The sequence below is a fragment of the Rhodamnia argentea genome, chromosome 6, assembly GCF_020921035.1.
Source record: "Rhodamnia argentea isolate NSW1041297 chromosome 6, ASM2092103v1, whole genome shotgun sequence".
Taxonomy (NCBI): domain Eukaryota; kingdom Viridiplantae; phylum Streptophyta; class Magnoliopsida; order Myrtales; family Myrtaceae; genus Rhodamnia; species Rhodamnia argentea.
The window spans coordinates 30,076,908-30,100,572 of NC_063155.1; the positions used below are offsets into that span (position 1 = coordinate 30,076,908).

General features: G+C 40.1%; 3 protein-coding genes across 8 annotated transcripts; all 3 read right to left on the reverse strand.

The window, feature by feature from the left end:
* Nucleotides 1-300: 300 nt before the first annotated feature.
* On the reverse strand, nt 301-4,917 carry LOC115752173. Of its 3 annotated transcripts, none has more exons than XM_048281234.1 (8): nt 3,624-3,970; nt 2,945-3,445; nt 2,565-2,727; nt 1,876-2,170; nt 1,559-1,631; nt 1,369-1,459; nt 1,147-1,226; nt 301-1,037 (listed from the first exon to the last, which is right to left on the reverse strand). In XM_048281234.1, exons 1-8 carry the CDS (start codon nt 3,654-3,656, stop codon nt 780-782), a joined length of 1,494 nt encoding a protein of 497 aa, XP_048137191.1. In that variant the 5' UTR covers nt 3,657-3,970; the 3' UTR covers nt 301-779. The 3 variants fall into 3 exon arrangements, with proteins under 3 accessions (XP_048137191.1, XP_048137190.1, XP_030546081.1); XM_048281233.1 differs by lacking the exon at nt 3,624-3,970 and adding an exon at nt 4,116-4,917 and having other exon boundaries at nt 302-1,037; nt 1,876-2,158; nt 2,568-2,727; XM_030690221.2 differs by lacking the exon at nt 3,624-3,970 and adding an exon at nt 4,116-4,917 and having other exon boundaries at nt 302-1,037.
* A 3,672-nt stretch (nt 4,918-8,589) lies between these two features.
* LOC115752175 (F-box/kelch-repeat protein At5g60570) lies at nt 8,590-10,809 on the reverse strand. The gene is made up of 2 exons (XM_030690227.2): nt 10,653-10,809; nt 8,590-10,425 (listed from the first exon to the last, which is right to left on the reverse strand). The coding sequence occupies exon 2, from the start codon at nt 10,048-10,050 to the stop codon at nt 8,911-8,913; it is 1,140 nt and encodes a 379-aa protein (XP_030546087.1). The 5' UTR covers nt 10,051-10,425; nt 10,653-10,809; the 3' UTR covers nt 8,590-8,910.
* A 2,642-nt stretch (nt 10,810-13,451) lies between these two features.
* Nucleotides 13,452-18,384, reverse strand: LOC115752174 (serine/threonine-protein kinase GRIK1). 4 transcript variants are annotated; one of them, XM_030690225.2, is made up of 14 exons: nt 18,105-18,253; nt 17,832-18,007; nt 17,692-17,755; nt 17,146-17,534; nt 16,608-16,682; nt 16,488-16,532; nt 15,935-16,009; nt 15,509-15,596; nt 15,259-15,383; nt 15,033-15,128; nt 14,514-14,580; nt 14,298-14,413; nt 14,124-14,202; nt 13,452-13,996 (listed from the first exon to the last, which is right to left on the reverse strand). In XM_030690225.2, the coding sequence occupies exons 4-14, from the start codon at nt 17,464-17,466 to the stop codon at nt 13,833-13,835; spliced, it is 1,251 nt and encodes a 416-aa protein (XP_030546085.1). In that variant the 5' UTR covers nt 17,467-17,534; nt 17,692-17,755; nt 17,832-18,007; nt 18,105-18,253; the 3' UTR covers nt 13,452-13,832. The 4 variants fall into 4 exon arrangements, with proteins under 4 accessions (XP_030546085.1, XP_030546084.1, XP_048135943.1 ...); XM_030690224.2 differs by lacking the exon at nt 17,692-17,755; XM_048279986.1 differs by lacking the exons at nt 17,692-17,755; nt 17,832-18,007; nt 18,105-18,253 and adding an exon at nt 18,274-18,384.
* Between the last annotated feature and the right edge of the window lie 5,281 nt (nt 18,385-23,665).

Below are 23,665 nucleotides of genomic sequence, written 5' to 3' on the forward strand. Positions count from 1 at the left end.
CCGAACTGGGTCCATTACCGAGTGTTGATTGGACTGAAGAGCTAACTCAAGTCTCCCTTTGCAAAGCGGCCCCAAAGCCGCTGCGAAATGACTGGGGTTTGGGATGGTAGCTGTTCTACCATTTTGGATGAAGTTAGATGCCAATTAGGGATGGCAAAAAAGAATCCTCCTCGACTGGCCGTTTCGGTCCGGTTCCCAGTATTGCCAGCTGGACCGTCGGTCTGATTCCCAGTTCTAGGAATAGACCCATCTATATTTCTTGATTTCAATTTTATTTTTTAAAAATCTTCAAAGAAATTACTTAAAATCTTAATTATTAGGGCTAATTCTACACATTTAAAATGTGAATATATGTTTCAAGCACATGTAACCGGTTTCATTGGATTCCTCGATTAACGGATCAAAACCGATCACCCCTAACAACAATCGCTCCATATTTAATGCCCATCCTTACTGAAGAAAGTAATTTTGCAAAACGGCAAGTCTTATTTCGTTCATCCCATGTGAAGTCGGAATGGAGTGACCGGGGCCGAATCCTAGCATAATCCATAAACCGAATGCCTAAGACATTAAGACCTGGACAAAATCGACTATCTACAGCTCGTAAGCCAGCCACAAGTCGCAACCGCGATGATTGTAATAGTTCCGAAAGGAAACCGCCTGTTTAGCACATATATTGCAGCATCTTTCCACACAAACTACAGAAAAATTCGGCCCGGAACTGCTTGTAATCAGCCAAATCGAATGTTGCGTGATTTGGCTACAGAGTACCGACCGGTTCATCTCCCGCTAAACGTTTCCGGGTTGTTCACTTGGGTCGGATGGCTCAGAGAGGATCCTTCCCAGGGTGAATCCGGATATCCCCGTGGAACCTGGCCTGGGTGCGTTGCCACCTGAGCACGGCGAGATTGTACAGAATGGGCATGCCATCTTCTCTTCCATCTCAAGAACTCGACAAGGACCGAACTCGCGCTCATTGCAACACCGAAACCAGCAAAAGATGCAAAGAGAACTGATAGGACAGCTAGCAGATGAACCTATGGCATGCATCACAAAGTTTTGAGCGAACTCACCAAAATCGAAAATGGAAAAAAGAAGCCGTTCGACAACCCTGATTGTGATTTCGAAACAGGCCTGCATTCTTACCAAAGAGTAAAATACATGAGCGAAGAGAAACACCAAGGCAAACTGGAAAGACGCATAAACCCAGACATATCTGCTCTTCACTGCACAGACATATTCAAGAGGTAAAGTTAGAAAACATTGTCTCAAAAACGAAAATTGTTTACTTCTAAAGTACAAATCCATGTTTTCCTTTTGCCATATATGCATCCTGGCTACGTTTGTCGAGCATCTTTCGCGACCTACCCATCGTTGATGAAGTGATGGACGCTAGGAGACCTAAAACACATGAGAATGGAAGAGATATGGCAATTGCGCCGGTACCCATCTTTGAAACCTGCGAGTAGGAGACATGTCGCTCAGAAACAGAAAGGATGACAAAACAACATATCTGAATCACTTCTCTTTATCAAAGTTCAAATCGCTTATATCTCACCAAGAGCTGCTCAAGAAAACAAAAGTAGGCGAGCATGCTCACGATGACGAGGACCGGCAGTTCCTGCCACAGCCTGTAAAGATTAGAGGTAGTAAGTTCAGGAATCTGCCCCTGTTTTTGGGTAAACTTATGATAAAAAGTACTTAGATGTTGCAGTGTACATGACATGTGCATTACATGTCAACTTCCAGTGCTGGTAAATGTTTATCGGAACCCATGAAAATGTCGAACATTTGGCGATGTAAGGAACCGAGATTAAACACAAATTTGAAAGATACATGATGGACGTGTGTAAGTAAAAGTGGCCTTTCACTTACCTGTATCGACTAAGATCTTCCTGGTGAACTCGAGCACCCTCCCCGGTTCGATTGCGGATGCTTTGTATTCTCAAAAGAGTCACAGGCAGATTCTGAACTTCCTGTTTGCACACATCGCAAGTCTTGTTACCTTTGATGCTAAACCATTTCACAGCGCATTCTTTATGGGCTAGAGCCAGTTCGCCTTTGCAGCTGCATTCCATCTTGAGAGTCTCCCCGCCCTCGCACAATTCGACCAAGCAAATCCTACAAACCGCCTCTTCTTCGGGTATGTCTTCACCGTCAGCGTCATTTGCTTTTCAATTAAAAGGCTACGTTAAGGATAAGATGCCTCCAGAAAACCAGGCATGTATGTTCAGATAAACTTGAGCTACAAGAGCAGGCAAAGAAGTGCGCCTGTGATATCGCAAAGCTATTGTCCCTCTGATGGAGAAACAGAAAGAGAAAGAGCTCTGTGATGCTGAACAAGTCGAAGATATTTAGAAAAGGTGAATAATCATGGATTAAAATAGTTAGTGAGCTCCTCAAGTGCTAAACTACTAACATGATTGCAACTGCACATTAGCAGCAATTGGACAATATCTCAAAGCAGAAATTTCTGTGAAAAACGGCGTGCTCAAGAAATTTTAGTCAGAGAGTTCCAAGGAGGAATCTATAGAATTCAACTGTTGGCTAATCAGTGAAAATACCGTGATCAACTGTCTGAGACATGTTAGGCATTGCGTCTCCTTCCTTTCGACCCGGTGTAGAAGGTATTACTCGGAAGAAAGAGTCCATTCTCCTAATGTTTTTCTCTTTGTCGTTGACAGGAACGGAAAGTGACCGCAGAATTGTTCTTCGAGGTCCTGTTGACTGCAAAATCTGCAGAAAAATTATCAACCAGAATAACTGCAAAACTAGGAGAACCCGGAAAAGCGATTTCATATTCCAGTCCCACAACACTGATTGTCTAGTTAGGTGTCATAAACTCGATAGAACAAGAAATTCAAGTTTAGTCCAGTAAAATTGGTGGTACTAGATGTTCACGAGACGGTATCGTATATGTCTCACGGTATTGTATATGTCTTACACTGGGCTGGGGAGTACTACACACTCTTTCGCTGTGCGAGGATTCTTTGCCAGAGTTCCCAATTGGAGTCGCCGGTAGCGAAGATGCTCTCTTCATTCTAGGAGTAAATAACTTCGTGAGTGACAGCGACCTAGCTATGGAAGGTTTTTCCCTTAGTCCTGTGAAGGAAGCATCTGGTTCTGGATTGGCAGCTTTCTCGGCGTCTGCTGCTGAATTTCGGTGAATGAAGCTCAACATAGGCAATAAGTTCTTTATGGATGATTTGCCCCTAGAAGAAGAGGGACCTGGAGACGCATCATTATTTCTCGTTTCGTTCGAGCTCGGTGTTAACAGAAAATTTACTCTCTTAGGGGTGGCACCCGGTGTCGGTGGCATTCTGATCACGACATTGTCGTGAGTACACATTCCCATCTTCCTTGAAGGTATATCTAGGAAAAGGTTTTGTTTTCGCCAATGATGAACCCGTGGAGCTTCTTGGGCTACTCCCATCAAATCTTCGACCTGGAAATAAGGAGCAAGGATCCGCGGATGATCAGAAACCACACTTCATATGCTTTTGAATTTTATCTGCCAAGTCTAACTCGTGCAGTGGAGCTACTCAATTCCTCTTTATGATACAAGATGAAAAACAAAATTCCAAGTTGTGGTGGCAGGATTTACTACAAATAATTGGCCTAACCAGAAAGCAACAGATCATGACGATGAATCTCATTCAGATGCTGAGCGCGCTAACCACGTGCCAGAAATGCATGCAAGCCGAACCCCAGTACTCAAGAAACGTATTGGATCAACGATCTCGGAGGAAAAAATAAAGAAATAATTGACTAGACAAAGAACTACTAGAGTTGGTACTAATTACAAAGCAAGCAAAACAGAGAGCAGGACAAGTTAAACTGCTGCGACATATCACGGAACTTTTATGAATCATAGAGTAAGCACAGAATTCATAAAGTAGCAGGAAAAACGTTTTTCATGCTTTCATTTGTATGGATTCCGAATGCAGATTAATAGTTCATGTCACTGCCATTAGACTTCTTGTTTCGCTCAGTACAAAGTCCTTGAGCTCCAGAAAACATCTCTCACCAATTATAAATCACAGTGCGTTAAAAGAACCCAAATCAAAGAAAGGAAAAAAAGAAGGAAGAAAGAAACAGAGATGCCACAGAACTGCCTTATGAATGGGAATGACTACTGTTGCGTCACCAGTGATCACATCTTCTTGCTCCTTCTCTGAGACCTTCTCTTCGGTTTCCATTTTACTTGAAAACCCGAAAGGGTATACAGAAGATTCAACAAGCAGAGCAACCCTCAGAACAGAGCATAGGAATCAGCACGAGACCACCCAAAAAATCACCCCATAAGGCTTACAACTTGGAAAAAGAAGAAAAGGGACAGAGACGGTGAGAGAGAGAGAGAGAGAGAGGAAGTTCAAACTAGAGAGAAGACCGAGTCTTGGACAGAAATGGGATCGTGGGGAAGATGAAGCGTTAGTGTTAACGCCATTTAATGGTGTGCGCGAAGATTTTGAATTACTGTGGACGGGCCTCCCAGAACGCAACGTACGCACGCAAACTCAATCGCTCCCCACTTAAATTCCCCTCCGGTGCGCGCGGACTCTTTACCAACTTTTGTCTGTGATAATTGACGCATGATGTCGTCGCTTAATGAACAGAAATGTCGCTCGTTTTAATGCTCTGCAGATTGACGGAAACTCTTCTCTCTCCTGAACAGAGAATGGCAGACGATGATGGATCTTGGATCTCTCAACTATGCAGCAAGTCTTGTTCGCCCATCTTATCATTCGGTCGAGAAAGGCCGAGGAGCACAACAGTTACTGTGCGCCAGCATGCTGCGGGCCATGAATGGAGGATGATTCACCGATGGACCGGTATCACATCATGCACCGAGAAAACCGGTTTCGTTGTGTACCATCATGATCAGATTGACAAACTTCAACGTGCGAGAGCGGGGACACAGGCGGAACAAATCGGATCTCGAAGTTCTGTTTATTCTCGTTGGTGTTTTATATTTTTTTTGGTCGGATTTCTCATCAGTTTAGTTAGACGATTTACATTGGGTAACCTTATATTTCGTCTGCTTTGAAAAAAAAGTAAATGATTTAAAAAATATTTTTTCAAAAAATAATTACTTATATTGCTCGTAATAAGTAACCAATAAAATTTATTTTTATTATGGACAATAATTTAAGTTTTGAATATTTCCTAGAGGATAAATTTTTTTTTTTTGTTCATACATCTTTGTGAACGATATGAGCGATTATTCTTAGGAAAACAAATGAGCCAGAACTCCGTTTGAACTTTTTCTTTTTTTTTACAATGATTCTAAATTTTTATATCTAAGATTTAAAATTTGTAAAGCACCGAACACCTAAAATTTTTTTGCAAAAAGCACCTAGATAGAGATATGAATTAACTATGCTGATTTGAACATTTTGAATTTCCTCAAACTCTAAAACCATTTTGTGCAATTTAGCCAAAAATCAGTAAGTATCATGAAAAGCGTTTATGAATAGGCCAATAAGACGCAAAATATGTTATACGCAACTGTCTAACAATTTAAACGATTGCATACTCAATTTCAAAAAAATTCCGGCCCATAAGAAACATTTTCTTGGAACAAATTCAATAATAATAATAATAATCGTAGTCGGAATATAAGTTTTCTTTTTGGATTGTCTAATAGCTGGAAAACAAGAAAAGAGAATTAAATTCAGATTATTTTAATCCCTGGATGATTCTAGTTGTCTAGTATAAAAAAAATAAACAAATTAGCACACCAACTTTATTATTAAAGGATCTTAGACTAAACCAAGTTCATGAAATTTTGAAAGTCTTTCTGGAGCCTCGACTTCCGATGATAAATGTGAGTAAGTACGGCCTACTTTTGGGCAAAAAGCTAGGATTTAGGTTCATTTGAAACCGGAAATTCATCCGTCTTTCACGATAATTTTCAAACAAGATGACAAAAGTTAGGTCCCTTTTGCTTGCCAGTGCCTACCTAAAAAAGAAAAGAGGCCGCTTCTGGTCGATGGTGCAAATGATTTCGTTAATTATACGCGCCAAAAAAAAAAAATGTTTAGAGATACGCAAACTAAAAGGGTATTCGAATGATTTTGTCAATTACATCGCCCTTGAAAAGAACTTGGGACGAAATTCGTTTGCTTAATAACAACGGTCCCGTTCCCGATGGCCCCGACGACGATCGGACGACGACATTTTTTTCGAGCGGAACGAAAATGTGCAAAGCTATAGAAGCCCGAGAAAGTGCTCATAGAAAGCTCTGGTTCCATGCAAAGTATCTTTTCTTTTCCCTTCTTTTGGAATTCCCAGGGGAAAAGGAAAGAGAAATCTAGATTTAAATCCTACGACATGGCAAAATGGACCATAAATTTTGGCCTGGGTCCATCGCCTGCTAGGGCCGGGTCGGGCTGCGAATTAAAAAGAAGAGAAAGTCGGTTGATGAAAAGGATTTATGTGTGAATAACAAAAAAAAGAGGCTGAAAAATCCCAGAAATAAAGAGAAGATCATCACCCTATTCTGACTCCTCAAAGTGGTCCACCCGCGGCCAAGCTCATAATAACTTGATCAATCATGCAGTGTACTCGATGAGTTCGATTCAATTCCATGGCTCGAGGAGTAGTCGAAAATTTGAGTATTATAAACCAACACCTAGTCCGAGAGATTAAGACCCGCCTCGACGTCGACTGTCGTAGTTTGCATAATCCGTATATTCCAGCGTCAGCTCCACCGAAGATCGATGTTTCAGTTGGGCTAGGTTAGAGCTTAGCCGGAGCATATAAATGCCTTATCGAGTCGGAGCTCGAGGTCAATCTTAGAAAGTCTAGCCGCACCTTGGATAATTCCTTACCTCTCTTCTGGGTCGGGTTCGGGTTTATTGCTGTGTTTGCTCAGACCAGACTTACTCCTCTACTCTTCATGATCCCTTCTTACCAAGGATTTTGTTAACAAATACGGAACATTAGAAGTGGAAATTGGGACACGAGATTAAGGCCCAATTTGCCCCACACCGCATTGCGTCTCCCATCACCTTAAATTGGAGAAAAGGAAGTACTAGGACTGAGCATAATAGACCGACCGAACCAGAAAACGCCGGACTAGATCAAAACGGCCCATTGTGTCCGGCTCCTAGGGGCTCCAGTCCGATTCCCGATTCCAGGAGGGAGGAACCAGACCTACCGGACCAAAACGAATAATATTGTTCAATTTTTTTTCCTAAACGTAAACCTATAACCAAACTTGAGATGCTTAGCATGACTTCCCACCAGTTACAGGATGGGATCGGACCTAAACCGATCAACAAATATTATGAACTAAGTTCGTTTAATCTGGGCCTGCCTGCAATGACGCAGAGATTCTAAGCACAATAATGGAAGGACCTAAGGGTCTTAGCCAGCTGACTAGCTCCGTTGTTGCTTGCACGAACGGTAAATGTACTTTATCCTCCTTTTAGACCAGTGTCCTTTAGTCACCAATCATACCAGAAAACAAACAAGCCGGTCTTGTCGCTGAGTGGTAAAGGAGGACATAGTTCCAAACATGAAAGCGCAGACTGGAAACCATACCTATTAGAACGCCGGACCATGTCTGTTTTCTTCCGTTTGGCAATTCATGTATGAGAACAGTGGGCGTATGTACAGAACGGGTAACAAGTCACATAATAATTCATCACAACAATGCCAAATATTTCCCTCCCCGGACCCTGCAGGGCGGAGGGCGTTGTGCCCCAGGACGACTCCGCCTTCTTTTCACTTATAATAAGTATGCAAAATATTCTTCTGATGTGCATAGTACAGAGTTCGACCAAGGCTACTGAACATCTCAGTAAAGGAAACCCTCCGCAAGTTATACTCGCTCTCACTCATCAAATTTTTCAAGGCCCTGAACGAGCCGGAAGAGACTCATCCGATATTACAAAAAAGAAGAAAAATAGTCAAATGAAACTGAACTGCTGCGATAATCCAGACAGACAGTGTGATGAATATGAAATTTAACGTGATAAGACAAATCTTATGTAGTGGAAATGCTTGACCAAGGAGGAACAGAAAATATGGCTAAAAAACCTACAGAATCAGAGAAAACTTCATGAGATGAGTAGTGGAGGAAGACAATTAACCATGCATTTGAAATATCCTGAAGAGACTCAAAACTATGAAGTGCAAAGCAAAGGTGTTAATTTTCTCCCACCTTTCAAAAATTTTATGGTAACATTGCAGAACAGGTTACACTATGATCAAGCAAGAAAACCTATTCACTGCCGAAGCAAATTGACATTCCCAATGCTTGCAATAGTGCATCTGGCATCTTGTTTCTACAGGACGCCATTACGTCAGGGTCTATAACCCGTATCGATTTCTGTGGTAATCAGAGTGCTTTTGCTTGATACTGGCTTTAATGACGACATATCTTATTCAACCATGCTATCTTTTCGGCATTGTGCTTTGAGCCAGACATTCTGAAGGAAATTGGTAAGCATCTCCATTCCACGAGACTGCAACTAGAATGATGTCTAAATTGGAGCATGGAATATCCAATCCAAGGAACAAAGTCCAAAATCTCCTTGGAAAGACGGATGCAACGAAACAGATAACAGAAAAAAAGCCACATTAAGAATCAAAAGATGAATGTCGTTATTGAACACACTAAGACTTTTTACTTCATTTGCTGAGATGACCTCCTTGTGCATCAGACGGAGATGAGACAAGGCTGAAATGATTTTTCTATTCCTCTTATGCAATAAACATCAAATAAGGGGAGGGATAAACATAACCAAATACAAGCATTAAGAAAGAAAACCAAGTTCAAGGTTCAAGTCCTGTTGTAAAGACTTAGTCTGGTTGCTGAAACAAATGTGCAAGAAAGCATCCTAAACGGCCAGGTCAGATAGCAGGTACTGTACCTTCTTCAAGTCAATTCTGAAATAACAGTCAGCAACCCATCACCGCGCAATTGTACACAAATACCCCAACATTCTCTTTGACACCAAGCACCTTCCAATCCAAAGTGCCATTCTTGAACCCCGATTTCGGATTCCAAGAGTTCAGCACAATAGCTTCACCTTCTGGACCTCTCTGCCCACCGACAACCAAAAGTTCCTCGCCACAAGCCTTAAAAGCAAGGCCCCAACCATTTGAAGAATCAGCCTTGACCGGAAGTCTCCCCAGCACATCCCAGGTGTTCTTTGCCTTGTTGTACTTCTTCACCATGTTGGTCAAATGCTCTACGGAGTAGAGCTCATTACCCACAACAGCCACAAGTGGAGGTGCCTGAGCAGCCTTATTGACGTTGGGGTACATTCCCTCTATTTTCCTCCACTTCTTTGTCTCTAGGTCATACTCTTCTCCACATGTTAACGAATCAGTAGGGCTCGACATCCCACCAATCACGTAGAATTTGCCGTCCATAAAAAAACCAGAACACAATCTACGTGGTGTGTGCATACTAGGTAACAATTCCCATTTACCCGTGGAAGAATCATACAACTCAGCAGATTTCAGTATATTCCCCTTCTTATCAATTCCACCTGCCACGATAGCGATAGAGCCACGGCAACCAGAGGCAAACAAGCAGCGTTTGTATTCCATCCCCTCGCACTTAACCCAACTTCGATGAACCAAGTTATACTTCCAAATGGCAAAATCTAACAGCTCACGGCCAAAAACCAACAATTCAGTGCCAACAGCCAACGATTCCTTATCTGCATGGTTGAAGCATTCATCACAAGGTATCTTAGGCAAGGTCATCCACTTCTTTCTAATAGGGTCAAACGCCTCCCACCCCCTTGGATCACAAACAAAATACACCCAATGTTCAATGACACCCATCTGCCTCCTCAGCCCATACAAAAGCCCACTCTTGATTAATTTATTAAACCTTTTGTTGGTACGTGATAATGAAGCATAATCAGATCGACAAACCCAAGCAAGACAGTTCAAAGCAACATCATCTATAAGACCTGGAAGGAGTGAATCACCTGGTCTCAGCCTGGATGGTGAATGACCATCATCTACTTCTCCCTTCAAATTTAAGCTAAAAACAGTATTCACTTCTTCTTGTACCTCCTCCATGGAATAGTTTGAACAATCTTTTTTCACCGTATTTGTCTATGGTATACCAACCCTCCGCACGAAACGCACGAAATTTCCCACGCAAGAAAGATTTCTAGAAAAAGCTAAAGTGAAATTCTATCATGCCATATCCAGGAAATAAATCTTGGCCTTTGCACGCAATCAACCTCCATCTCCTTTTCATTCTTCAGATCAATTCATCAAATTGAGAATAAGGACCGGAACCGTATTGTCTTCAGATCAAGCCAGAAATAAATGCCTCTACTGAACCAGGAAAAAGTTCGTAATTCGCACGAATCATCGAGCAGAGTTTCCCCGTCACCGATAGTACCGCGAACGTTTCCTCCATAAAAACAATCGAGGCGGATGGGTAATCTGAAATCAGCAAAAACTCGACATAAGCACCCACACCACAATATCATCTGGGTTTCGCTATGAACAGGAATAACGAATTTATATAAAATGGAATGTTGCATGAATCAATCCAAATTTAGATGAATCAATCCACAACAATCAGACTCGGATCCGCATGCGATTACCCCTCGCGTATGGCGCGTCAAGATCAGAGAGAGCTCCGAATAGTGAGAAGAACGCGTACATACCGGTAATTCGAAATCGCAGTCTTCGATCTCAACGCACGGCATTCGCCGCGAAGTGGTCGCCACCGAACATGTCGCCGGATTCCGGCGCGATAGAGAGAGAATAAGATGTGAGCTACTTTAGCACTCAGAAACTGAGCTGGCACGACTTGATGGGGAGAGAGAATCGCGTTTAATAACGAAAGATGTTTGCGGTGTTTCTATTTTCACCCCTCACTTCCTTCTTATTTCTGTTTTAGTCCCTCGCTTTTCATTTTCGGTCAGATCGTGACATAATTTTTTTTTGTTCTCTTGCCCTTGTTACATGGTTTACGTGACACATTTCAAGGGAATATCCAGGAGGCGAAAAACGTTGTTAAGATTCATTTTCGGATATACCAAGTCAATCTCATGAAAAACTATATTGTCTACACCAAAACTCCAACAGAAAGAACAAGGGTATGCGATCAATCGCCTGTAATAACAATACCGGTGTACGTACCGAAATCGGTAGTCCATCGTAACACAAAGGATGTTTTGGTCAGACCCATCACGCAATAACAGGACTCGGACACTTTTGCTGAGTCAAAGTATGTGCAAAAGCCTATCTCGAACTCATATCAAATTGAAAAAATGTACACTATGCATCCAAACGATACACACAAATAAGACAACCATTTAAGATTGTGGGGTCTAATATCCTGAAAATTTTCAAATTTTAGCTCTTTCCCAATTCTTACTTTTATCTAACGAAAACCTCAAATTTTAGGCACGGTCATAATTTTACCCTAATTTTTTTTTTGTCCGGTAAAAAAAATCCCAAATTTAGATCCAGTCTCAATTTTACCGTGAAGTTTTTTGCCCGAAGGTCGGCTAGTCGGGGGTGCCTTCTGATTTTCCGGCGGATGTCCCGGCCGAAGTGTATGAAAGATGACCCGACTATTCCTTGACCGTAAAATGGTAAAAAAAGAAAAACGGGTGACTGGTCGGAGTCAACAAACAGTGCAAAAGCCGCTGCACGTGGGGGCGAAGGAAGTTGGAGGTCGTTAATTCGTTATGATTTCTTGGTTATGCCATGCGGATTCGAAAATCCTGTGTGAAAGTCTTCAACATTGCTAAGAATGGTGGGACAATAGAGAAGGGAATCCCAAATGAATGCGCAGCTTGTCGCCAAAAAAAAAAAAAGAAGACGAAAAGGGACCTGCATCCTAGCTCCGGGAGCACTTGTCAAAATGAGTAACTTGTTGCGCAAACAACTGCAAGGAAATTTGAAAGAAAAAAAATTAATTGAGCCAAGCGCATTATAAACTTTTATACCTTGGTTTGATTTACATGATCTTATGGTTAAAATCGAGCGAACTCGCATGCACCGGATGCGTGCAATTAGGATGGAGCTAGAGCAATTCTTTATTGATTAGCCACCATAAAAAAATGGAAAGAATAGACTGATAAAAAGGTAAATAAAGTTTGCAAGAACACATGGATGTTGGAGATCTAATCATGGGTGGGTTTGAGCCGCATCTTCTGTCGTCCAAGACTTCCCAACTTTGTCGAAGTTTTTAATTGTCCAAGGCACGTCTCCTCTTCTCTAGCTCTTTTACCTTGAATTTTAGCATTTCTACCACTCTGGATAGTCCAATTTGGCCTTTTAACTTCTTTCCATGGAGAGAAAAATGAGAACGCAAAAGCAAACAAAGGGAAAAAGAAAAACAAGGGGATTCGATAACCTTCGCAAGGAGCAGCAACAATCGAATCGTAGTTCCAACATCGAATTGTTCTCGACGGCAATAACAATCGAATCGTAGTTCCAACATCGAATTGTTCTCGACGGCAATTGGTAACGTAAACATAACGTAATGAAAGTAAAATAGCTTAAAATAGCATTCGAAACGAAAGGTACAAATTATATTTCTATACCAGGAGGTAAAAGGGTGTCATTGAGATGATCTTCTGAGGTTTGCCCTTGGTTAGATTTACCCTTGATACGCGGTGCGCGGCAAGTTTGATGTGGAGATTTGAATCCAATGAGCAAAAGGTGGCATGTGAACCGAAACTTACTTTTCGAGTTCACTGACTCCCATCCTTCAGGAGGGGAAATTCTTCCTATGTCGAGCTAATAATGATCGGTATGAGATCCACGCGATCTGGAGGCGACGAATACATACGGCATAAAGAGGGATTCGTTAGCACTGTAGACTTACTCCGAATCCAACCCACCTACAGTAATATGCAGTATTTTTCGACAGTAGGCACTATTCATGATAGCTAAACTATAGGGAAAAAAAGCCAAAGTGGACCAAACATGGCTCGTTTCGCTTTTGTCCCTACTGAAGATGACACATGAAGATAAATCTCTCACAGACCCACCTAACCCATTACTTCCTCCTTTCCGATTAAACAATTTATAGAGCAAGTGATGATAAGAACATCCATGTTTGCAATGCATAAACTCTTACGAATAAGACGCGGTAATGTTAGAAACTCCTCTACTGTGCATACTGAGAACTTTTGATTTATGCGCACGCGAGTTCTGCTTTTCACCTAAAGGAGGATATATCACTCAAAACCATAGCCAAACCCAGCATGACTCAGATAACCATTAGAAGGTCCACTTACTGCATCTTTCCTTCTGTAGCTATCAACAAGACCTCTTGCCCCATCATATTGAGACGACGTAGCCGACCGCATTCTAATGAAAGATTTCACATCAGAAAATCTGTTCAGATCAATCAAGTTTCGTGAGCACCATGTCCATCGACTAGTGAGCAGTATCACTAAGTGCAGCAAAACTATTACTCAATCATACTATGACCAAAGAGGGTTGAAAATCAAGCATCAAGCAAATTGCTAAGGAATCAATAAATGTCAGCATAAATCTCTTAACCCAGTTTCAAAACCTATGAGCCCATTGTAAATGGCGAGACGCGCTAATCTTCTGTCAAGAAATCACGAACAAAATCCGAAAAGTCTTAACCTACTAAAACTCATATCTGCATTTCTAGAGCCATCCAGACATCTATCCATCTCTATTTCCACTCTGAGGTGCACAGGTCTTTCATCCCTGTTTTAACGGATAATTCCTCTCAGCACCTTCTCTGATTCCCATCTCCAGATTTTCGTCAGCTCATGTGCCAAAAAGGAAAAAGAAAGGAGAAGATATTGGGTTTTACTATACAGATAGGTAATTCCGAAAGTTAACGAAACTCAGTTAGTCAAACTCATGTCAATATCATATTTGCTCCCATCATGTACTTGCACCTCCAAGCTTTTGCGCTTGCACCAGCATAAATATTGAGGGATTGGCCCATCTTCTCCAACAACCCAGGCATGAGCTGCGACAGCATCCAATGTCAACCTGTGTTCTGGATCTGCATATGATAGAATGGCATTTTACCATTCCAACCAAAAGAAGAAGAAGGGAAAAACAGTCACGGTGCACAGCTTGCAGTTGGGATAAGGTATGTGATGGAGCCCACTAACACTACTGATACTAACCTTTGCAAAGAAGCCCCTCCAGCAAGTTCTTGAGCAGTGGATTGAGACCATCCGGCAGTATCAAAGGGTTATTAACTATCTGCCAAATCAAATTTCAAAAAGCATTAACTCAACTCAAATAATGGGATGAAACGGTGAGAAAGAAGGGGTTGGGGCTAACTGAGGCATATATACCTTGTCATACGTGTCTTGCAGTGTTTCTCCAAGGAAAGGATAATGTCCCAAGACCATACAGTAAAGAGTGACTCCCACAGCCCAAGTATCAGCAGCCCTCCCTCGATAAGTGAGACCTATTTTATATATCAGGAAGAAAATCACATTACAAAGTACAAAAATCCTTTCATGTCAATATTTTGTCCTATCATTGCCCTAATGGATAAGGGACTGCACCTAGGCAGCACTCGGGTGCTGTGAAAACAGGAGTCCCAGGGGATCGCCGAAGTTGATCATTATCATCCTGCACATATCAACGATGAGAATTCACAACCCCATGATTTAACAAAAGAGTGACCTCAGGATTTATCGTCTTTAAATCCAAACCAGATTACCCATATGCTTGGTACATTTATGCTTTGATTGGGAAGGAGGGGAATAGAAAAAAAAATGAGGGGTGGGTGTAGAAAACGTAATAAACTTTAAAATCCTTGTGAAGAAGAAAGGAGGGAAATTTTAATTTTTCCATCTCTTCTCCTAACCTCAAAGTATTCCAAAAGTAGTATTAGAATATCCCGTTTAGATCCACAAACATAACATAAACTAGCGTAAACTGTTTTCTCGCATATTCATACAAATAGCATGAAATAGGAGAATATCAACACCAAACACTTCTCCCCGCTGAGGGCCAAAGCTGGTAGTTTTTCTTCCATTCAAGTGACAGTTTACAGAGGCCTTGGGAGCAGCAATCATTACCTCAAAGACCTGGCTAACACTGAAATCTCCTATCTTCACAATGCCGGAACTGGTCACCAACAAATTATCAGGCTTGATATCTCCATGCACTATATTCTGGTTCCCTCGCATTAAAGAAAAGAACAGGCACTCACTACAGTGTTGACAGCTTAACATCATCACAGAATGAAGGACAAAACAGAAAGCAACGCACTCGTATATTTCAACACAGATAGCAGTAGCATACATGAGCATGGAGATACATCAGCCCAGAAACGATATCGCGCAGATACTTTCTGGCAGTATTTTCTCCAATCCCGCCAGGTGGACCAGATCCTTCATAAGCCCATTTGCCATCCACATATTCAAGAACTAACCCAAAAAATAAACCACTTGTCAAGGTTACGATGCTTGAGACAATTTCCACAGAAATTCAATGGCAAGCACATAGAAAGTTCATTGTAAAAAACCAATGGGAAGTAAACTGACGAACGTACCCATGTAGAAGTGATCTGTTTCTGGGTCATCAATCACCTCCACAAGGTTGACTATATTAGGGTGCTCCAATATTTTCATGATCAAAACCTGCGGAGAAAGGAGGAACATAAATAAAGCTTTTATCTGGAAGCGCAACTCCATGCAAAATGATGTTGCTCTAACCCTCTAATAGATTATGTCAAGGAACAAATGTAGCTCAAATAGGTCTTTATTATTTCATAATTGAACAAGGAATAGCATAAGAATGACATTAAACAGCTGCACCACATAAATAGAATCAATGCATCAAGAGCAACACAAGAACTTGAGAGTTAAGTTATATGATGCATGTTTTTCCCGGTTATCATCAACACAATTTGCTCAGAGAACTCATTCCTAGCAAATCCAGATAAAGCATACAAAGATGAATCAGACAAAAAACATACTTCTCTAAGAACATCGGTCATGGCAGTTTCTGAAGGTGCCACGCGCAGCCTTAGCAAATGGGACTTATGAAAGGCCTGCAATGAAATGATTATAATTCATACAGATCATAATTTTCTAGTCATTGAAAACAAGCCCCCTCATTATACAAGTACAGAAAAAATACATGCTTCTAAAGGACAATGAGAAAGAATGAATCCACAGAAACAGTATGACATAGGACATCTTCTAAACAACTGTCTAACGCTCCCACATATGTATAGCCACCTAGCGCACTATCTTTGGAGTATCTAGCCTTTTTTTGAGAAACGAGGACAGACAAAAGATAAAGGATTCATTAAGTTAACCACTCCAAAATTCTAAGCTGCTAATCGCATCATTATGCCATGCTTGCAAAAATTATATCTCATGCATGAAAGATGTTGACAACAAAAGTGAGGATGAGAGACACTTTGTGTGTGTGTGAGTGACAGAGAGAGAGAGAGAGAGATTTTTTATCTCTTAGTTACAGTTTTTAGCAAACTCATAAGCAGCCAGGAAGTATATTAAACTTACCTTAATTGCATAATGCTTTCCATCGACTTGGCTTCGGTAGAGAACCTGTTGCACATCAAATAATAACCGCATCATCTCCCGTAAGAAAGTAACAAGATAAAATATGATACAGCCACATACCACTTTGCCATAGCTACCAGAGCCAATCTTACACTCACGAACATATTCATTGACCATCTTATTTCCATTTTCATCCTGATAAGACGCATGAACATAAATGCATGATCAGAGAGACATATGTGCCTCATCAGAAAATGACCACTCGTAAGCTTATAGTAGAAAAAAGATGCTAAAAATCACAGAGCAACTGATTCATAGAGACTGACATAGCTTTGCTCAATATCACAGATACCCCTCTGCTGAGATAAGACTAAAAGCTTGCACAGTTCACTCAAGGAAGTTGTGCAGGCTAGCACTTTGTATATGTGTAATAGGCAGCTTATACAAAGGGATCATAACAGGCGAGCTGGATAGATGCTCAGCTCTTAAGATACTGTTTGGATAGAAAAACTACTTTAGGTAAAAGATCACACAAACTAAAAGCTCATGCAATGTCAAATTCCCTATTGCAGGATATCCATTTATGATCTCTCATGAAGCAACTGCAGCATACTCCGCATGTGACCAAGAAAGAGTTTCACAATTCCTTGATATTTACCTCTGAACGAATAACTTTGTGGGTTTCTTTTACAGGATATTGCCTGCAAATCATGCCATTTTCTCCTCTAAACCTCAGTATATCTTCAGAACGTTGGGCACGGCTCCGTAATTCACCCTCATCATCGTGACCACCATCCGTGACCTCCCCATTGAATGAACGATCATCCTCATCTTCAATGTCTTCATCCAACAGAAACTCCTGAGAAAGATGATTATTCAATCCAGAAATGGGCCTCGAGGTTCTTCTGGGCTTCCTAGAGAATCCAAAGCAACTACAGCAGCCCATGAATCTTGCAATTGGATACCCTTTGTTGAACATGAGAAATTTGGAACCTTTAATTATATACTGCAACTTTCAGCTCCAAGATAAACAAAAACTCCAAGGACCTGCAAAAAATGCACACCCTTGATTTCTCAAAAACGGTTGCCAATCACAGCACTCTACTAAGCAGAAAGAAAGGGACACCTAACGATATCAACGCGAACAAAAGCAAAACTCGAGCTGATTGCCGCTACCAAGTGCACTTGGTAGCGAAATACTCACTCCAGAACACAAATAACCATGTAGTTCTGAAGCTTCCTTGCGAAAGATTCATGAAATCAATCGCCTCAAGCGAATCCACGCATCAGCGATTTCAGTTGAGATTCCGCAAGCGAACAAAATATCGACTTTCATACACACACCTGGGATACACAGGAGAGGACGGGGCTTTCAAGCCCAGAACACAGCTTTGCTATTCCAACGGATGCCATTCAGACAAATGAACGAAACAGCAGCTGATTACGTTGCTGCAGCAGCTGTTTCTAATGAAAACCAACATATCGACAGCCCCAGCTTATAAGACCTTGATGAAAGAGAGCTGAATCCACCACCTCGCAAAAGCAAGGGAAATTCTTGACCCTTTCCGACAAAAAAATAATAATGCAATTAAAATAACAATAAAATAAGGCACAAACCTGCCTAGTTGACAAAATTCATGAATAGGAAATTAGAAGATGACCCGCTCGCATAGAACTCTCAGACACCATCCGGGCAATCAAACCGAAACATGTCCGACACACGGTCCCGTAACCACGCTTCACTTTTCCAAAAAACAAAAGAGCAAAAAAAAAAAAAAGAACTTGCCTGATTGTATAATTTGCTGAAGGAGACGAGAGGTTGGCGACGAAATTTATCCCGGAACGAACACCACGACGCGCTCGGCAATATGAACAGCCCAACGACTGTCGGGCGATTCGGTGCTCGAAGATGCGAGACTCCAGAAATTTTTTTTTTTTTTTTTTGACAGAACCTCCAAAAGGCGAATCGGTTGGAGATCCAAAACCCTAATCGAGCACAAAACCGCGAAGAATAAATACGGCCAGAACCGAGGCTGGATTCGGAGGAGATTCGTCGCGAAAACGGCCCGAAGGATTGGTTTTCCCCAAAATCCGAGCGTGGTTAAAGTGCGAAAGTTTCGAGGGCCGAGGTGAGAAATTAGGGGAAATTCGGGGGGCAAAAACTAGCAGACAACCGAAAGCGCGTCCGCAGAAGGAGGGATGAAGTGTATAATTAGGGGGAAGGTCTACTTTGTCATTCGTCGTTTCGTTTCGCGAAGGGGTTACAATCGCCGTTGATTTCTTCCGTTGGCCGGCTCGGCGTGATTAGAAATTTAAAAAGTGCCCGAATTGCCAATTTGTAGGGAATTAAAAGTTCCACGAGTGGGCCCCAATTTGTACCATATAAACCTCGTACTAATCAAATTACTTTAATTACCGAAAAATGTCCTCTTTGCCTTCAACGATTTATGTTCAAACATCTTCACGAGCAATGGAAATAATTGTTGTTCATTCGTTTTTTTTTTTTTAAGCGATATAAACGGTCATGAAAATATTTCTCAAGCCCTAAATTTTTTTTTCGCGAAATAACCAAAGCCTTAATGCTAATAATTCGACAAAAGGAGAAGTATACATGCATTATTCTTTGTCCTTTTTTCCAATAGCTACCCAAATAGCAGTTGCAAAACTTGGATTTAGGTACATCTTCGTCTCACCGAGCCTATCTTAATAACTATGACAATCGAGTATATTATCAGCGTATGCTTTATCGAGAGCAATATGCTCTATCGTTCTCAATGTATTGCTGACATTAGACTAGTGTAATCGTTTGGTGGTATGCCGATGTCAAAGTTCTCAAATTGTCCTCAATTAAAATTCTCGCTTATGGTTATTCTATCTTATCTCTTAAATCTTGGATGTTACGGCGGTAAAACAACTGGAATCTCATACCCTAAAAGACACAGAACCTTAAGGTCCGTTCCGTCCAATAAACCCTTCGAAGCGAAAATAAATATACGTGTATCTATTAGCGTCGGCACGAATGACGTGATTATAGCTAAAATCTAAAATGTAAATTGACCCGGTACGACGAAAGTGTAGTACTCCCCCGGCATCATCCGGTGAAGAAGCTTCCTCCGATTACATTCCACATGATCCAAATTTGCTTCTCGTGCCTCATTGTTGTTGTTTTTTTCCCTTGACCATGAGAAAACGAATGTCGTGAGGATTTTGACAATGAAAAAAGAATATCATCACGATATTCGAATCCTTGGCAGGTTTCTACGAAGGTAAATATTAAAAAAAAAATGATCTAAATTTATTGTCATTGTTTTAATTTAGTTCTACATTTTTTTTTATTAATTGAGTCATAAATCTTGGGTGGTGCTATTTCTACTCCTATTTTGGCTAACGCACTCTTCTTTTTAATTAATAGACCAAAATACCCTTCTCCCTCTTCAAGTTATTGTTTGTTTTTTTATCAACCTAACCAACATAATTGCCTTTATTTTTATTTACCTTTTTAAATATCAAATTCACCATATAAATATCAAATTGCACCCAATAAATATCATTCTATAATGCATCATGTTATCACTTTTCCTAAAGAAGTTCGTTATTCTTAATTTATGATCACATCCTTTTAATTAGAAAAGCTATATAAAATGTTAGAAATTTCTTGTTATAACGGCTTATGAACACACAATTAACTATCTATTTTTTATGAAATAGTTAGAGGGAAACTTTATTTCAAATTTGAAATTTAAAATTCAATATCATTATCAAGCAGATTTTGATCTTGTGGGCGATTTTCAAATAGAATTGTAGGTTTTTAAAGTTACAAATCGCTTATTTGCTCTTTTTTTGTTTAGCTTTTCATATTTTAATATGAATTGGAAGATGGGGTTGAAATTTTTTTTTACACATTCTGCACTTTCAAACTCACGTAAGATTTTTTTGGGAGAAATTTTAAGCATATTTTAAATTTTTTATCCACTTGCTATGAGATTGAATTTACAATCGACGTTAATTCCTTTCTTTATATCAAGTTTTGAACAGCACAAAATTTCATTTTTTTTTTTTTTCATTTATGTGTTTATCCTTTGTTAATACATATCTAAATACAAATATGTTTGACATTTTATTATGCTTTTAACAAATTAATCTTTTCCATTTTGTGATCAATTTTCCTTTTTTGTTTTTATCAAGATCGACTAAAAAAAAGGTAGATTTATGGATTAGCCTGATAAAAAAAGAAATATTTAATTAAAGAAACAAGAGGGTATTTTAGTAAGTTAACTAGTAAAAATGAGTGTCTTAACCAAAATGAGAGTGTAAATAGCGCCGCCCTAAATCTTTTGTGCAATTCAGTTCATCGGGTTAATTTTGGTCGAAAATCGCCGACATGGACATTTATAATATATTCAAATTATTTATTTATTATTTTCTTTTCTTTCTCTTTCTTTTTTTTGCTTCCTTCTTCCTTGCCGGTGGGCAGCGGGGGTGAGTTTATTTGGAGGTTGACGAGGTCGACTTCACCGACCCTCGCCTCTAGTAGGCGCCGAACTTGGCCACTAGCTGGAGGAAGAAGGAAGAAAAAAAGAAAGAGAAAGAAAATTAAAAATTAAAAAATAAAAATTTGAAATATATTAAAATATTATGAAAAATTATCTACGTCAAAACTAATCGGATGAATTGAATTGGCAAAAATGCAAAAGATTTTGGGCTCAATTGGCAAAAAAAAAAAATTAAGGTTTGGGATTGAAATTAACATAATTACAATAGGTTTATGCCTTTTTTGGTAATTCCTCTTACTTCAAAGGGGACTCGCGCATGCGCGCTAGTGGTCCATTGCTATGATTGGCTTAGTTTGGCTACTGCACTCGCGTTAGGTGGTTGGTCTCACCGAAAAAACATCAGGATGTTGGATTGCGACGAAGAAATGTTTGTGAAAGACTATTCAATTCGAATTATATCCAATCATTATTGAATGCTAAGATTTGCGGGATTCAAGTAGCTAATTATTGATGTAGGTGCAGCTTGTCCGTTCGACACATGAAGAAGTCATCGGATTTAATTATGGGGTTTGGATGTACCAAGTCCATTTGATTGTCATTCGCTTTACAAAAGGACTCTAAGATTCCACCTAACTATGCTTTATATTATTTTTGTCTCATTATTTACGGTTCGAGTTCGAGGTGGATTCATTTTGGGACTAATGAGGGCTAAACGTCAGCCCTTTCAAACATGTAATAATCATTTTTAACACACTCTCGAAAAGAGACGAGAACTAACTTAGGTTTCCCCGAAAAAATAGAAAAGAAAAATTACAAGTAATCTCGATTCATAAAGATCTCATAAAATCACTGTCAACTGTTCTAAAAACTTTAAGCTATCACATTACGCATTTGCTTCATTTTGACCTAAGACTAGAGCGCATAAATGCGAGGCATGAAAAAATTTGAAATGGAAAATTGACACAGATAATCTATGAGTTTTTAATTTATTCAATGTGGCCCATTAACTATTGGTAAATATTCAATCTAGTCCCCTAAATTACGAAAAAATATTTGGTAGTTTGCTAGCACCACGCCAATAGCTAACGTGGCGTGCGCTTATTTACTCTTAACCAAAACAAACCGACACTTATTGGTGAAAATAGATAAGTAAATAAAAAAATCTTTAAGGGCCGGTATGGTAACATTTTAGTTCCTCTAATTCTGTTATCCAAAACAAAAAAGAATCAGAAACATGTTTGGTAATGAAAATGGTTTTGATTTTGATTTTGCTTTCGAAAACACTTTTGGACAAAAAATAAGAATAAAAAAAAGCTGGCTCTAAAAAAAAGAACACTTTTGAGAATAAAAAATGCAACGATAGTCTTCCCTCACTTTTGACGAGCGCTTGCTAGGCGTGCACCAGATCAATCCGACTTGGTTGGGATAAATTTTTTAAAATAAAAATTTCAGAAATTAATAAAAAAATAAAAAATAATTAAATAATTAAAAAAATCCAAAAAATTGGAAAATTCATAAAAATCCTTAAAAATTTGGAAAATCAGAAAAATTCCAAAAAAATCTAAAAAATCAGGAAATGGGTTATTTCAACTGGCCAAGCCTATTTTTGACCATTTTGCTTTTCAATTTCTTCCAAATGACGACTTTGTCTCTCATGGACAAATTATCCCGAAAATTCTCGAAAATCCTCAAAAAGTAAGAAATGGATCTATTCGATTGGACAACCCTATTTTTTGTGATTTTGCAAACTAAGCCACCTATATGGCAGAGATGAAATTTATTCATTATGAGTAGTAAAAGATAATCAAAGTCACCTCTTTCATATTTGATATATGCATAGTCTCAAGAGAAACATGGGAAGACAACAATTTTAGCGTATTATCCTTCTAAGGAACAAATCCGAAACATCCCTATTCCGGTAAAAAATATGTCATGGTGCAAGAGGATCATAACTGTGAGGTCTGAGGAAAGTCATCAAATGTGATTATATAATTATTTGATTTAAATGACAGATTTAAAGTCATCAAAGAGAAATTATTTTCCATAATACAAATTTGTACAGTTAGCAAACGTATTTTTGTTCCGAAAATAGAAATTTTATGCAATTATCAAATGCGTTCTGATTCTTTAAAATTCATTTAGGAAACAGAAGCAAAAAATTGATTCTAATCAGAATTATTATTTTTGAAACATAAACATTACCGAATAGAATCCAACAGTGTCCAATGGAATTTCTCACTCCATCCGCTTTCATCTACAGCCACAATCTGATTTCTCCGCCGTCCTTGCTCGTTAATGGTCGGTGCCTCCAGATCTGACTCGTATGCCGTTATGCTCCAGGTCTCTCGCGAGCCATGGCTCCGCTCCAAGGTCTGCTGCGGCCATAGCTCCGCGGCCATGGCTCCAAGGTATGTCGCCACCATGGCTCTGAGGTCTACCGCGGCCATGACTCCGCTCCGAGGTCTGCCGCCGCCTTGGCTCCGAAGTTCCAGATCTAGACGCGAGCATGGCTGTAGGTCTGTCGTGGCCGTGGCTCCACGGACGGCAGTTCCAAATCTGAAAGTAAATCTGTCGGAACTCATTGCGGCAACCATGGTGGGGAAGTGGGTTTCAAAGGAGGGAGGTGACCGCGCTATGAGTGGTGGATGGAGACGGTGGACATGGCCGGGAAGTAAATACCGACAC